This window comes from Dromiciops gliroides, chromosome 1 (assembly GCF_019393635.1).
Source record: "Dromiciops gliroides isolate mDroGli1 chromosome 1, mDroGli1.pri, whole genome shotgun sequence".
In the NCBI taxonomy this organism is placed as follows: Eukaryota; Metazoa; Chordata; class Mammalia; order Microbiotheria; family Microbiotheriidae; genus Dromiciops; species Dromiciops gliroides.
Genome location: NC_057861.1, coordinates 626,724,192 through 626,740,895, shown reverse-complemented (window position 1 = coordinate 626,740,895; position 16,704 = coordinate 626,724,192). Strand labels below are relative to the sequence as shown.

Below are 16,704 nucleotides of genomic sequence, written 5' to 3'. Positions count from 1 at the left end.
GGAGCGTTCCATCCGACTCCAGCCAATCACCGTCCCGGGATCGACTGGGGGGGCGTTACGTCCTCCCCCATTGGCCAGCGTGGCTCTCTATCTAGCCACGAAGGCGGGGCGGAGAAGCCAATGCAACAACTGGAAGATAGAGTATGGCCAGCTACCGTGGCCCCGGAGGTTGGTGGTGCACGCTCTCCGGACTGCGGAAAGGCTAAGCAGGGGTGAGTCTGAGGTAACTCGCGTAGTACATCAGAGGGCCGGAGCCGGAGGCTGCTCGGGGGGTGAGGGGGGAGGTCTTCTTCGGGTAGATTCCAGCGGGTGGGATCTTTACGCTGCTCCGGTGAAGGCTGCCTCTTCCTGTGCGACTTTGGGACGCTGGCGTGCAGCCTGGGAAGTGCGGATCTCCCCGTGGGAGGAAGTAAGCGGGCCGTGCTTCCAGGGCTGCCCCCCGCTCCGCCCCATCCCGCCCCGGGTTGGCATGACAGCTTGGCCGCTCGGATCCGGGACTTGCCTCTCCAATGCATCTTTATTGGGGAGTGGAATCTAGGACCTGGACCTTGGCCTCCGGGGCCGTGCTGCTAGTGGTGGTCCTGGACTGGCTTGAGTGTGGGCTCCCTGCCCTCCAAGAGCTGCTTGGCCCGGGTCGTCACCCCTGTGTGGCTCTGGATGGGACGAGGGTTGGAGGGTTTTAGTCCTGCCAACCCCCGGGAAATTGGGGTATGCTTGCGAAATACCGCCTCGCAGTGTCCCACCTCCAGCACTTTAACTAGTTGGGTGACCTTGGCTAAGTCTCTTCCACTCTTTAGGCCTGTTTCCTAATGTAAAAAGTGCGGAGATTGGACTACTTGGTCTCCTCGGTTCCTTCCCCTCTGACATTCCATTAATCTTTGTCTTTGCGGTGTTAATGAGGCTGGAAGGTTGAGAACCTTGTTTTTAGCCTGGTAGCGTCCGGGGGGACAAAAGAATTTCGGTTCTCTTAATCCCACTGGCCTCAGGTTGAGCCCTAATCTCACCCTGTGTCACACAATCTAAGTACCACTGGGGGATCATTGGAGAGAATGTGCATGGCGACCCATCCCCAACATTCCGAGCCTGTTTCCTGTTGTGGTGGGGGTGTATCATCTTTGTATCATTGGAGTTTGAATGTTGTAGTATTCTTCAACGGGGTTTCGTGCCATCCGTTTGAATGCTGGTGCCTAGGGAGGCTAATTCTGAGTTTTATTTGACTATTTCCTGGAAGATCCCCTCTAGATTCTTGTTTTTCTAAAAAATCCTAGCATGTCTGACCCTGGGAGTACTGCATTTTTACTTATCTTGACTTGATTTTGCATGTTCTAAACTTCTTTGGACAATTTAGTGATTTTTCTGAGTCAGTCTCCCGTTAATTTGCATTGTCTGTATAATTGTCTACCACTATAGATTGGTGTTGTTAATTTTACTCATTGTTTCCATTATTCTCCTGTTAGCCCTTTTCTTCTTTCCCCCTCCATTTTTAAAAGCATCTTTTAACTCTAACTTGAGTTCCTCTCAAGATTTTTTTTAACTTCCTCTAAGCTGTCCATTTACAGGTCTATATGACTCTTGTTTTAGCTTTTGCAGTTCCATATTTAAAAGAAATCAAATCAGCACTCATTTTTTAAAAAAATCATCATCCTTATTATTTTGGATACCTTTTTTTCTTGTGGGTTTAAATTTTTTTTTTCTTTTCCTTGGTGAATTCTGTTATTTTGTGAGGCGCTTGTACTCTTTGAACCTCTTACTCTGCTATCTTGACTGGAGAACCCTCTTCTTTATTATTTATTGAAAGACAGTGTACATATTATATATAAATAATATATATAATATGTACTATTATATATATATATATAATGTGCGCACGCCAGCACACACACACATCCAGGCACAAGGGTCTGTTGGGGACGGGGAGGGGGAGGGGTGTCCCTGAGCCCTCCTCAACACATCTGCTGTGTTCAGAAGCCTGGTCCTACCATAGACTTTTTAGGGGCTCCACATAAGGAAATGAATAGCCTATTGATGTCAAATGATCTTCACATTCCCCTCTAGTACTAGAGACAGGTTCGTTTCTGGTAATAGGCATGAATGTGCCAGTCCTCATAATGTCATAGCTTTTTTGAGCTAGGAATAATCTCAAAAGCCATCTGATCTACTCCTTTCATTGCACAAATAAGGATATCGAGGCCCAGGCAAGTTAAGTAAGTTACACAAAGTTACAGAGGTGGTAAACTTCAGGGGCGGGACCTCTAGATTCCCAGGTAAGTGCTTTTTCCACTGTACTTTTTTTTTTTGGGGGGGAGCAGGGCAATGAGAGTTAAGTGACTTTCCCAGGGTCACACAGGTAGTATCAAGTGTCTGAGGCCGAATTTGAACTCAGGTCCTCCTGAATCCAGGGCCGGTGCTCTATCCACTGCGTCACCCAGCTGCCCCCTCCACTGTACTTTTAAAAAAAGGTAGAAAGGTACATTTCTCATCTCCTGAGCAGGCTCAGTTCAAACGCCACCTCTCCCAGCATGCTTCCTTGACTCTTCAAGATCTATAGCAGGGCAGTTAGATGGCGCAGTAGATAGAGCACTGGCCCTGGAGTCAGGAGTACCTGAGTTCAAATCCGGCCTCAGACACTTAACACTTACTGGCTGTGTGACCCTGGGCAAGTCACTTAACCCCAATTGCCTAACCAAAAAAAAAAGAAAAAAAAAAGATCTATAGCATCCCCTCTTTATGTGGTGGCAAGGAATTGGAAGTTGAGGGGATGCCCATCAATTGGGGAATGGCTGTACAAGTTGTGGTATATGAATACAATGGAATACTATTGTGCTGTAAGAAACGATGAGCAGGAGGAGTTCAGAGAAACCTGGAGGGTCTTGCGTGGGCTGATGATGAGTGAGATGAGCAGACCCAGAAGAACATTGTACAGAGTATCATCAACATTGAGTGTTGATCTACTGTGATGGACTATATTCTTCTCACCAATGCAATGGTATAGAAGAGTTCCAGGGAACTCATGATAGAAGAGGATCTCCAAATCCAAAAAAAAGAAAGAACTGTGGAGTATAGATGCTGAATGAACCGTACTATTTCTTTTGTTTTTGGTGCTGTTGTTTTTTCTATTTTGAGGTTTTTCATCATTACTCTGATTTTTCTCTTATAACATGACTAATGCAGAAATAGGATTAATGTTATTGTGTGTGTGTGTGTGTGTGTATGTGTGTGTGTATATATATATATATATATATATATATAAAACCTATATCAGATTACCTGCTGTCTAGGGGAGGGGGAAGGGAGGGAGAAAAATCTGAAATTGGAAAGCTTGCATAAACAAAAGTTGAGAACTATCTTTACATGTAACGGGAAAAAAATAAAATCTTAATTTAAAAAAAAGATCTATAGCATATCTCTGTAAAACACAGCTGAACTAGATTTCTACATGCTCTGTGAAACATGTGCCCCTCCTTCTGGCTGGTCCCAGCTCTCCCCCTCACCTGTCATCTTTCCCATGTATTTATCATGGTATATTGTGGCTTAGAACTACCTGTATTTGTGTATTTGTGTCTTGTCCCCTTGTTAGACCGTATGTAAACTCCATGAAGACGTAACTTTCTGTCCCTCCCATCTCCTTGAACAATGCTGTGTTCTTTCTCCAGTTAAGTGCCTCATTCCACACACTGGAGTTGGATGGCTTAGGAACTTGGCCAGGTTCCTGAAAATCCCAAGAGGTTTGGCCCAGGAGCCCTGATTCCTCCCAACTTCCATTAGGGTCCTCATTTCCCCTCAGCCTCAATTAAGGTCTTCATTTATTCCATTAAGTAGATTGTGGGAAGCCATTTGTCATTTCTTCCTGGCAGTCTACAAACCTAGCTAATGTTATTGCATTCTTACCTTTTATTTTTCATTCTTCAAATGTCTTTTTCTTTGATTTCTGGGAAGAGAGTTTAAGGGAAGTAAGCATACGGGACAGGGAGGCGGGGAGGAGAAATAGGTAGGGTTGTAGCTATATAAATTTTGTGTCTTTGATGATTCAGGGTGACAACTTACCTTGGGGAACTTGTGTCACTTATTAGATGTGTGCCTCAGTTTCTTTATCTGTAAAATGAAAGGGGTTGGACTAGGTGACCACTGAGATCCTGTCCAGTTTGAAATCAGATCCTGTCAAAGGAATGTAAAAAGTCATCTGCCCTTCATTTTACCGAGGTTGCACACACCCAAAAAGTCACAACGAAGTATAATGGCCCAGTTGGGGTTAGAATAGAGGTCTCCTGATTTCAAGGCCAGTGGCTCTGGCTGGATGCCTCCCTGAGACCAAAAAGCAAACCTACTTCCTTACCCAACCCTTGTTCCTCCCTCTGTCCTTGTCTCTTTCTCTGTCCTTAGTCTTTCTCAGCCCATTCTCTTGAAGTATTTAGCAAGGTACTGAGTATAAAGATTGGAAAAAAGTCAACAAACATTTATTAAGCACTTACTGTGTGCCAGGCACTGTGCTATGCTCTGGAAATACAAATCCAAGCAGAAAAAAAGACAGTGCCTATCCTCAAGGAACTTACATTCTAATGGGAGAGAGATCACATGTAGGGAAGTGGTGTCTAGGAAAGGGAGTTTTGAATCCTACATAGAATCTAACCTGGCCCTCTCCAACCTTTTCAATCTTTTTTACATTCTACACAACTCTGAGTACTCTGGGGTCCAGACATCCTGGCCTATTGGCTTTCCTTGAGTGCCTTTCTTTCATTTCTTTTTTTTTTTTTTTAGGGAGGCAATTGGGGTTAAGTGACTTGCCCAGGGTCACACAGCTAGTAATGTTAAGTGTCTGAGGCTGGATTTGAACTCAGGTCCTCCTGACTCCAGGGCCGGTGCTCTATCCACTGTGCTACCTAGCTGCCCCCTTTTCTTTCATTTCTATAACTCTGTCTCCCATCTCTCTGCCTTTACAATAGTCATTCCCCAGGCCTGGACTGCTCTCCCCTCCCAGCCTCTGACTTGTAGAGTCTCTAGCATCCTTTGAGACTCAGCTAAGCGCCACCTCCTCTAGGAAGCCTTTCCTGGTTGCTTCCTCTCTGCTTCCCCTCCTTCTCCCTAATATTAATGCCATTCCCTCCAAGTTTACCTTCTGTCTACTCTGCATTTATTTTGTGTGTTCTAATTTACACACACACACACACATACACATGTGTATATATATATATATATAGAGAGAGAGAGAGAGAGAGAGAGAGAGAGGTGCCTATCTATATTTATCTTTCTCTCTATCTATCTGTCTATCTATCTAATCTATCTGCCATCTCTTGCTTTAGGCTATAAACTGCTTGAAGGCAGGGACTCTCTTTGCTTCTTCTTTGTATCCCCAGAGCTGAGCCCAGTCCCTAGTACATTATTGTAAAGGCTTAGTGGAAGCTTGGTGATTGATGGGGGAATCACAGCCATGGTGAGTGGGGCCTTTCTAGAAATCAGTGGTACTACTGTTTCCTCCTCTGATCACTGAGGCCCCTTATTAACTCAACATTCAGTGACCTATTAACTAAGATAATAGGCTCCAGCTATTAGACAGGGTTTCTCCTCCAGAGAGTTCTGACGGAAGCACTGTCTTCCTGTTTCCACAGTCAGAGATGCTGCCTGGACTCTCCTCCAGCCTCCTTATTCCTTCCAGCAGCCCTGAAGTGAGAGGAGTCACAGAAAGAGTATGATCTACTGAACAGCGCATGGGACTCCAAGACCCAACACTTGGACTCTGTTTCTGTCTCGTCTGCTGACTCTCTGGGTGATTTGGGGTAAGTTCTGTGACCTTTCTGGGCCTCTGTTTCTCTATCCACAGGTCGGCATACCTGACCTGCCTGACTGAGCTGTTCTGAGGCTAAGATGGTTTCCAGGAAATGAAAGGCGCTTAAGAATATTTGTAAATGGACCTGCGAAGGCTATTCTCAATCCCCTATGCCGGTGCTACAGACGACTCCCAAGACATTTCAATTTGGCTTTATATTGTATTGCAGAAATAGCTATGTGGTGTAGTTGGAGTCTTTGACTTGTTTTCAGAAGGCCTGGATTCAAATTATTTTTCTTCCTCTTATTAGCCATCTAACCCTGGGCAAATTATTCATCCTACCCAGACCTGTGTTCTTTTTGTGTACAATAAAGACGGGCATATTTGCTTCATAGGGGTGATGTGGGAAAAGCACCTTCTAAACGATAAATCACTATGAAAAAATGTTGTTGTTCAGTTGTGTCTGACTCTTCATGACCCCATTTGGAGTTTTCATGGCCAAGATACTGGAGTGGTTTGCTATTTCCTTCTCCAGTTCATTTTATAGATGAGGAAACTGAGGCAAGCAGGATTGAGAGATTCTCCCAGGGGGCAGCTAGATGACACAGTGGATAAAGCACCAGCCCTGGATTCAGAAGGACCTGAGTTCAAATCTGGCCTCAGACACTTGACATGTACTAGCTATGTGACCCTGGGCAAGTCACTTAACCCTTATTGCCCTGCCAAAAAAAAGAGAGAGAGAGAAAGAAAGAAAGAGAGACTTGCCTGAGATACTTGTCTGAGGCCAAATTTGAACACAGGAAGATGAGTCTTCCTGACTCAAGGCCCAGTGCTCTGGAATGGAAAAATGAGCTGTTATTGTCATCACCATCACCTTGTTTTAACAGAGAAGAAAATGCATGGTGGATAGAATGTAAATGTGGAGTCAAGAGTTCAGATCCTCCCTCTGAAACCTTCTAGCCATGTGATGATCGACAAGTCACCTAGCTACTGCTAGCTTATAGAAAGGCTAGGATCTGTGTTGGTGGAGGGGGTTTCATGCCAGTGAAATCAAACATATTTGTTTTGTAAGGTAGACACGTTTCCCAGAAAGTGGGAGATGAATTTATCTATCTCAAGTTTTCTTTTCAGTGCCCCTGGGTGATCAAGCCATCTTAAGGAATTTTACTGGGAACTCTCTAAAGAAAGAATCCTTTTGAGCCTAAGGGATTAACATTTCATGTGTTTCTTTTGAACCTTTAGACAGTTGTTTAAATCAAATTTACTTAAAGTAGTTTCTCCCTGGGTGGGTCCCTCCCTCTCCTGGTAGCTTCTTACAGATTTAGCTTTCTCTCAGTCATTCATTTCTGTAATGTAAGCAGCATTATTGAACACCTGCTGTGTGCAGGACCCTGTGGGGGAAGCTAGAGGGGCAGGATGGGGGGACGTTGAACCTCCGCCCTCTGAACCTCGGGAAGGTTACAGTATATAATCATAACTCACATTTCTACAGCACTCGAAGGCTTACAAATTGCTTTTCTCAAAACAACCCTTCAAGATAAATAATGCAAATGTTACTGTCTTCTGAGAGGTGGAAGTGGACTTACTCAGGGCACATTGCTAATGAGTGTCAGAGACAGGATTTGACTCTGAATCCAAGGTTCTGATGGTTATTGAGCCAGGAGTGAATTGGGGTCTTAAGACATATGTACTTGTGACTGTAAGGGTATGTCAAGTTAAAGAGAAGTGGCCCTTGCGGATGGTCACCTGGCTTCATCTAAAATGAGGAGGGAGGGGCAGCTAGGTGGCGCAGTGGATAAAGCACTGGCCCTGGATTCAGGAGTACCTGAGTTCAAATCCAGCCTCAGACACTTGACACTAGCTGTGTGACCCTGGGCAAGTCACTTAACCCCCACTGCCCTGCAAAAAAAATAATAAAATAAAATAAATAAAATGAAGAGGGAGCCTCCTGGGTGCACACTGGCCAGCCTTGGGGAGGGGCAGTGGCTAAAGAAACCAAAAGGGTGAAGCTGTCCTGGTGTCCAGCACTTTTGCACATCCACCACTGTGTAATTGAAAGTTGAGAATTATTCTGATTGCACGAGTTTTAACTCCTTCAGAATCCATGAGTTTTGTGTGAGAAAAAGCATCTTTCTGCATTATTGGTTGTACCTGAAATCCCATCTAAACCATTTTACAAATTCATGTTAGTTTATCCCGGGACTTCTCCCACTGTGTCTGCTTCTGGACACTTAGCATTGAGACTGACACATAGTAGGTGCTTAATAAATTCTTGTTGATTGACAGAGGATCAGCTTGGGATTGCCCCTCTTGGTAGAAGGAAGGTAGCCATTGGTTCTGGTAAGAGTACGCCCTCATTTTATTGTTTGACAGACTTCAAGCCCACCATGGAGCCAGGGCGCATGGAGAACCTCTCCATTCTCTACCAGAGCTCGGATTTCATCGTGGTCAACAAGCATTGGGACCTCCGCATCGACAGCAAGATGTGGTATGAGACCCTGACCCTGCAGAGTCAGCTGAAACACCGGTTCCCAGAGCTGGCTGATCCTGACACATACTACGGCTTCAGGTGTGGGGCCTGGGGTTCCCTGGGGATCAGGAATGGAGGTGTTGATAAAGGCAGGGCCCCCAAATTGGGAGGCACAAAACCTGGTTTCTCTCATCCTACTGTTGGCACTAATTTGCCATGTGGGAAATAAGTGGCCCAGTGGCCCTAGACAAGTCGTTTAGCCTCTTTTCCTGGGCCTGTTTCCTTCCATGAAGAGGATGTTCTTCTATGAAGTTCCTTCCAACTTAACATTTGTAGGTTTTTATCTTAATAAAAATCATAGCAACTCACACTTTAATGCATCATTTTATGGTTTTCAAGTCTCTTTGGCACATGTCATCTCAGCTAAGCCTCCCAGCAAGCATCCCTGTGAAGGAGGTAGCTCAAGTATTTACAGATGAGGAAACTGAGTCTCAGACAACCCTGATGCAATGGAGTAAGCCCTGGATTTTGGATTCGGAGGGATTTGATTTTCAATCCCTGCTCCATCACTTAATACATGTATGACCTTGGGCAAGGACTCAGTTTCTTCATCTCTAAAATAAAGGGTTTGGCTTGCAATGACCTCTGACATCTTTTCTAACTCCCAATCTGTGGTTCAAAATAAAAAGCGTGATTTGTTCAGGGTTTCCCAGCAAGTGAAGTCATCAGCAGAGCTCATGGGGAGGGGAGGGATGTGGGTCTCCCACCCAGAAGTGTGGTCATTTCTATTGCACCACACTGCTCCCTGCTGTCCATGGTGCACAGGAGCAGGAGCCCCTGCCTAGCCTTGCTCTCTTCCCATAGAGGAAAGTGATGTCCGTGGGTCTTGTGTCTGCCCCCAGGTTCTGTCATCAGCTGGATTTCTCCACCAGTGGAGCGCTCTGCGTGGCTTTGAACAAGGCAGCAGCTGGCAGGGCCTACAAGTGCTTCAAGGAACGGCAGGTCACCAAAGCCTACCTTGCTCTGGTATGTAAGCCCAGCCGGGGGCTGTGGGAGTGTGGCTTAGCTTAGGGTGTCCTTGATGGCCATTCCCTACCATCGATGCCCTTAAAAACAACCCCCAGGTGGCAGCTAAGTGGCGCAGTGGATAGAGCACTGGCCCTGGATTCAGGAGGACCTGAGTTCAAATCAGGCCTCAGACACTTAACACTTACTAGCTGTGTGACCCTAGGCAAGTCACTTAACCCCAATTGCCTCACTAAAAAAAACCCAAAAATAAAAAAAAACAATCCCCAGGCTTTGATAGGTTATCACAAAAGAAAGCTTGGGATGTTTGGGGGGAATCCCTAAATTAGTCATTACTACTGTGCTCAGAAGCTTTTAAATGACTCCCTATCCATGCCTTTGTGTGGCTGCCTGTCCATCCTTCACAAGGCTCCTGGTCCATAATACCTTAGCCTTGCATTCAAGGCCCTCCACGGAGATTACCCAGGGAGGGACACGTTCCCCATTTGTTTTAGAGGGATCAGTTATTCATTCACCAAGCCTACTCTTTTGACCAGACACTGTGGGACACAGCAAAAATATAGGTGAACTAGAGGATGATGTTACGAGTTGGAGGGAGTGTGGGAAGGGGATAAACCTTTGTATAATGCCTACTATGTGCCAGGCACTGCGCTAAACACTTGGCAAGTATTATCTGATTTGAAATAGAGTATTCCACGAGAGATAGTTTGTGATCAGGTATTGATTTGTGTGGCAGTAATTAACTGCTGAAGGAGTTTGGAGAGACTGGTATGGAGCTAAAGCAGTCAGGGAAGGCCCCTTAGAGGAGGTGAGGCTTAAACTGAGCCCATGGTGATGATGATATGATGATATACATTTCTATGGTGGTTTAGAGTATAAAAGTTTCCTCCCACCAGCTCTGTAAGTTAGGTAGTATAAATATTATCCCCATTTTACAGATGAGCAAACTCATATTTAAAGAAGGCGGGCAACTTCCTTGAGGTCACACAATTAGTGTCTAGTCCAGAATGGGGCAGCTAGGTGGGACACTGGATAGAGCACTGGCCCTGAAGTTGGGAGGACCTGAGTTCAAATCTCACCTCAGACACGTACTAGCTATGTGACCCTGGGCAAGTTGCTTAACCCTAATTGCCTCAAACATCTGGGACCATCTCCAGTCATCCTGATGTATATCTTGCCACTGGACCCAGATGGTTCTGGAGGAGATGGTCAAGTTGGTGACCTTGCACAGCCCTCCCTCCCTTAAATCCAATTCTTTACAAGTCATGGCATCACCTCCTGATGTTCTGGTCCTCTTCGAGAATGAAGGATAAACAAATCTAGAATTAGAACCCAGGTCTCCTGACTCCAAGTGGGCAGATTATTATGGGTCTCCTTATGTATTGTAGGTACTAAATAGGCATTTATTGAATTGTTTTTGAGTATTCTCAGAGTGGCATGACTTCTTCCTGTTCCAAAGGTTCGAGGCCACGTGCAAGAGAGCAGGATGACCATCAATCATGCCATTGGGAAGAATACGACCGAAGGCCTGACCCACATGATGTGTATTGAAGGGACAGAAGGTAGGGAGTCTGGGCCTGCTCAGCCTCCTCTCATTGTACTGGACTGCCCAAGTGGGTGTGGTCTTAACTCTCAGGCTGCTCTTTTGTTACATAGCCTTGGAATGTAAACTGACAGAGGGCAGGACTGGCATTCATTCCATATGAGTGAATTTCATTTTAGGGTCATACTCTATCACTCGGCCAGTATTGAATGAGGTGCAACAACTTTGTGCTTCTGAGGCAAGAATAAACCCTCAGGGAACCCAAGGTCTAAGGGTACAACAAATAGAGGTGTTGTCTAAGGAAATGTTGCTGCTGAAAGGAAAGGGACAACCCTTGGGCCAGTGGAGAGAAGGACATGGGTGCAAATCCTTTAGAGGATTTCTTCAAGCCAGGATTTGTTGAAGGGGGAGGGCAGCTGGGCTGACTAATGGGCATTCCACAGTTTCCCTTCTCCCATTGCCACCCCCCAGGCTGTGAGAATGCCAAGCCGTGCCTGACGGAACTGACGGTCCTGGAGCGTGGGATGTATGATAGTGACCCAGCCTCCAAAGTCCTCCTCCAGCCCCTCACAGGTAAGGGAGCCACCACCCCACAGCTCACCTGGCCAAGGTCAGGGGAGGGCTCTGAATGTTTGTAGTGAGCAGGTGAGGCAGGTGGCTGCTTCTGTGTGTTGGGCCTCCCCAAGCCTGGATGGTGAACTAGGCAGCCTTCCCTTTAAGAAAGGGTTAATATCTGCAGAGCCCTAATTTTTAAAGTACTCTCACAAGCATCCTCCCATTCAGCCCTCATCCTGTACCAAGAATTAGATACCTTTTTCACAGATAGGGAAATTGAGGCTCAGTGAGATTCAGTAACTTCAGAGCTTAGCATTCATGGCTTAAAGATCCCTTAAAGGTCATCTAGACTAAGCTCATTTTTATTTATTTTAAAAATTTAATTCTTTAAAAAATTTCTTTAAAAACTATTTTCTCTTCTACTTCCTTCCCTCACTGGGGAGAAAAAAAGAGCAAAACAAAGAAAAACAAAGCCCATATAAGAAATAGGCATATTCAAGCAAAACAATTCCCTTATTGGTTATGTCCAAAAATATCAGTCTCATTTTCTACCCTAAACCTATCCCCTCTCTGCCAGGATGTGAATAGTAGCATTCTTTAGCATCTTATTCAATCTTGAATTAGACATACTGTAGATGAGGTGGCCGGGTCGGGTAAGTCACTTGCCCAGTAAGTGACAGGGCTTGGATTCAAACCCAGGTTTTTTGGCTCTATTATGTTATTAACTGACATTTATGCAAGGGGTCCCAAATGGAGACTCTGTAGGACCCCAGGGGGTTATGAGATCAGCTAATCAGAGAGAAGGAAAATGGTTTGCATCAGTAGTTATGTTGATTCCAACATAACTGCACCACCCTTTTTTTACCAGTCTTGTTCAACACCTCAGTCTTACCCCTTCCATCGTGGCCTCCTGTGGCTCCATGGGGTTTCTGGGAATGGGGAGATGGGAGTGGGCTTCTGACCTACTCATGACCCAGGCACCTATAGTAACTCTATAGGCAACACCTCTCTCCCTCAACAACATCCGCACCCTGGTCCCCTTCCCACTCTAGCTGACATCATGGCTGTGGTACCTCCTCTGAGCTGGAGACAATGAGAGCCTTGTCCCCCCGTCTCACCCCCTCTTCCAAACTCCCCCCTTTCAGTCAAGGGTACCACCATCCTTGCAGTCACTTAGGTTCACTACCCTGGGATCTTTATTCTTCCTCATCCCAGAAAGCCAAATTTTGCCCTTTTTATCTCGACCACATCTGTTGGCACCTATCCCCTTGTCTGCACTTCCATAACCATGGACCTAGTTCAGGCCTTCACTACCTCTGTCCTGAACTATTTCCAGTTTCCTAATTGGTCTCCCTGCCTCAAGTCCCTCCCCTCCCCCATCCTTTGTCCATACCACTGCCAAACTGAAAACTGATATTCCTAAAACCACTCTTGGACCATATTACTCCCCTACTCAATAAATTCCAGTGGCTTCCTATTGACTCTGAGATCAAATATTCTTTCATCCTTTTAAAATGTCTATTTTAAAATATGTTTTATAATGTATGCTTTCATTAGTATAGTATGTCATTCGTGAATAAAAAGACGTATTGGGGATGTGTGCTCGATTTTTTTTTTTTTTTGCTGATAGGGGTGTATGATCAAAAAGTTTGGAGCTGGCTGCTCTGGAGAGGGATGGGGGGTGGGGGTGCTAGTGGAGGGAAGCAGACTGGACTAGAAAATATATGCAGGAGTGAAAGAAGAGAACAGGAGAAAGGAGAATGAACAATTCTTTTGGCCCGTGAATGACTGGTGCCCATCCTGTTTAGCCAGAGATTGGGGAAGAGGAGTCTCAAGTGCTCACCACTGACCCCCAAACCCCAAGAAACTTGAGCCTTACGTTGAGAAAAGCCCTGGACTTGGCCCAGCTCGGGCTCCACCACCTATCCCGGGTGTGCCCTGCCCCTCTCAGGCCCAGCTTCCTCACCTGTAAATGTAAATAATGCTCCTTTCACTCCCTCCCTCCCAAGGCTGTTGTCAGAAGAGTTCTTTAGCTGTTAAGTGCTATGGAAGCGTGATCTTTCATTTAGAGGCAGGTAGGCTGGTGCAATGGCTAGAACTCCAAAAGTGGGGTCAGGAAGATCTGGGTTCAAATCCTGCTTCAGACACTTACTGGACATTTCCTTTTTTAAAAATTTTTTAATTAATTAATTAACTTTTTAAATTTTAGTGAGGCAATTGGGGTTAAGTGACTTGCCCAGGGTCACACAGCTAGTAAGTGTTAAGTGTCTGAGGCCGGATTTGAACTCAGGTACTCCTGACTCCAGGGCCGGTGCTCTATCCACTTCGCCACCTAGCTGCCCCCCTTTTTTTTTTAAGTAAGGGGATGGGACTAGAACCTCTCTGAGGTCCCTTCCAGCTCAGGGTTTGATGAGCCTGAGACAGTCCGAGGTGTCCTTTGGAGAATGATGTCTGAAAGATCTTTCTCTAAAAGCTTTTGTGCCGGGGTCCCCGATGGGAGGGCTAACCCCGGGGTTCAGATGTGTTCTTGACATTGTGTTCTCCCAAAGGCCGGACCCATCAGCTGCGAGTCCACTGCAGCAGCAGTGGGCACCCCATTGTGGGCGACTTCACCTATAGCTTCAAGAAGGACAGCCGCCCATTCCGTATGATGCTGCATGCCTTCTATCTCCGCATCCCCACGAGCGGGGAGCTCATCGAGGTGAGCACGCCCGACCCCTTCGTACCCGAGCTGGATGCTAACTGGCAGCCCCAACAACTGGTCCACCCCCTGGAGCAAGTCATTGAGGCCGTGAAGGCCACTGTGGACCCAGCCCCTGCAGAAACTTCACCTCTGCCTAAGGACGTGGGCCGAGACATGGTCACCCAAGAGGTCAGGGCCAAAGAATCGGAGGAGCAGCGGGCCAGGTGCCAGCAGTGGTTGGCTGAATGGGCCGTGGAACCAGGGAACTGAACTGTGCACTGATTCCCCCTCTGCCTGTCCTTGGAGGCAGGTCAGTGATGTGTCACCAGGAAACCCTACTCATTCCCAGGCACAGAACATCCCTCTTCCCCAGACATTGAGTTTGATGGAAAAGGGGCTTACTGGGAGGCCAGGCTCTGCCGGAGAGGGATTTCTTCTCCCTCCCTCCCCTCACCAGCTTCCCTACCTCCTGTAGCCAATATCCCCAAACCAGAGGGAGTTTAACATCAACACGATCCCCAAGGGATTGGGATGGGCTGGGACTCAGGCAGTTATTTTCAAGCCTGTGCCATAAGGGAAACAGCTAACCCCCTGATTCCCCAGCCCTGGGCACCTACAGTACAGGGACAGATGGGGATTCACCATCCTGAATGGTCTAGTGAGTAGGGATCAGCTAGTGGTGCAGTGGTCAGAGCACTGGATCTGGAGTCAGGAAGACCTCAGTTCAGATCCAGTCTCAGACATTTATTAGCTGTGTGACCTTGGGTAAGTCACTTAACCGCTATCTGCCTCAGTTTCCTCATCTATAAAATAAGGATAACAATAGCACCTGCCTCTCAGGGTTGTTGTGAGGATCAAATGAGATAATATTTGTAAAGCATTTAGCCTAGTGACTGGCACATAATAAGCACTACATAAATGCTATTTTTATTATTATTATTATTATTATTTTATTATTCCCATGTGTCAGGAGATTGTCCAAAATGAGGGTAGGGGAAATAGATCTCTACTGGAACTTTGGGCTTTTCTGGCCTGAGAGACAAAAGACTATTTTATTGAAAATAAGCCGGGGCAGCTAGGTGGCGCAGTGGATAAAGCATTGGCCCTGAATTCAGGAGTACCTGAGTTCAAATCCAGCCTCAGATGCTTGACACTTACTAGCTGTGTGACCCTGGGCAAGTCACTTAACCCCCATTGCCCCACAAAAAGAAAAGAAAATAAGCCGGGGGGGGGGGGGGAGGGGGGGCAACTAGGTGGCGCAGTGGATAAAACATTGGCCCTGAATTCAGGAGTACCTGAGTTCAAATCCAGCCTTAGACACTTGACACTTACTAGCTATGTAACCCTGGGCAAGTCACTTAACCCTCATTGCCCCACAAAAAAACCCGAAAAAACAAAAAAAAAAAAAAGAAAGAAAATAAGCTGGGCAGACAGAATCTGTCACTAGGCTCTGTTTACAATCCCCCCCCCCCATTTTGTAGATGAGAAAACTGAGGCCCAGAGTGGTTATTTTCAAGGTCACATGGTTTCTTAGCCACCTTTCTTGATGCCTCTATAGTGCCTGCATTTGGGGAAAAGCTTTTTTAAACAATCAAGATGGGGTGGGAGGTGGGGGGGCGGGGTGCAAGGGCGATTTTTCACTGTAATAGAGCATGGCTGCCACATTCCAGGTTTGCTTGTACCATCTATCACTATGGGGATGGAGGAGGGAGGAGGTTTACATAGGATGCTGCTTCACTCAGTCTCAGGTACTTGGTGGCACTGACCCCCACCCCCCCAGGCCCTGCCCCCTCGCATTCCCCACAGTGATAGGACAGACCCTTCAGGTTAGGGGTGGTCTGGGGAAGAAAGCCTAAGAGATACTCCTCCTGGTAGACTGCAGACTCCTCTTTCACCAGGAGAGGGCGCCAGGGGTCCATAGGTAGTTGGCGCTCCCAGCTCAGGTTTTGAAGCTGGTCTTGCAGCTATTTACCGACATGCAGTACCCGCCCACCCTTACCTGGCCCCTTAGCTTTCTCATTGGGGAAGGCGCAGCCTCCAGGACCTTTGTGCAAAGAACTGTATGTTCGAGTTAGCTCTTCCTCATCCCCCAACATCCAGTCACTTAGCAAGCGCTTTCAGTTCTTGCCCTGTCACCTGATTCAACCTCTCTTCCTTTTGTTCTTTGTGCTATCTCTCATCGGGACCATTAGAGCAGCCTCCTATCTGCTCTCCTCTGTCCCTTTCAGTGCTTCCAGCCATATTCCTTATGCACACCTCTAATCACCTCTGGGGCTCCCTCCTGCCTCCCAGGTGGAGTCCAAGCTGCGGATCCTGATGTTCACGGCCTTTCATGATCTGGCTGCGGGCTTTGGAGCCTTACCTCCCACTCTCCCCTTTCATGCATCCTCTGCTTCAGCCAGTATTGTCTTTTAACCACGCCAGGATCATTCCTGTCTCCTGCCTTTTGCTCAGGCTTTGTACTCTGCTCGGAAATGCCCTCTCTCCTTTTTAAAATCCCTGCCACCCTTCAAGTATTAACAAAATGCTACGGATCGATAATTAGAACTGGAAGGGAAAATAGAGCTCATCTAGTCCAGTCACCCATTTTATAGATGAGGAAACTGAGGCCCAGACGGGTTTAGGCGGCTTTCCCCTTCTCTCTTCCCACACAGCCAGTATCCCAG

At 46.6% G+C, this 16,704-nt stretch overlaps 1 protein-coding gene across 2 annotated transcripts; it reads left to right on the top strand.

The window, feature by feature from the left end:
- Positions 1-104: 104 nt before the first annotated feature.
- Positions 105-14,816, top strand: RPUSD1 (RNA pseudouridine synthase domain containing 1). Of its 2 annotated transcripts, none has more exons than XM_043978443.1 (7): positions 105-212; positions 5,604-5,771; positions 8,135-8,330; positions 9,134-9,257; positions 10,717-10,819; positions 11,272-11,373; positions 13,905-14,816. In XM_043978443.1, the coding sequence occupies exons 3-7, from the start codon at positions 8,149-8,151 to the stop codon at positions 14,306-14,308; spliced, it is 915 nt and encodes a 304-aa protein (XP_043834378.1). In that variant the 5' UTR covers positions 105-212; positions 5,604-5,771; positions 8,135-8,148; the 3' UTR covers positions 14,309-14,816. The 2 variants fall into 2 exon arrangements, with proteins under 2 accessions (XP_043834378.1, XP_043834377.1); XM_043978442.1 differs by having other exon boundaries at positions 142-223.
- The last annotated feature ends 1,888 nt before the right edge of the window (positions 14,817-16,704 follow it).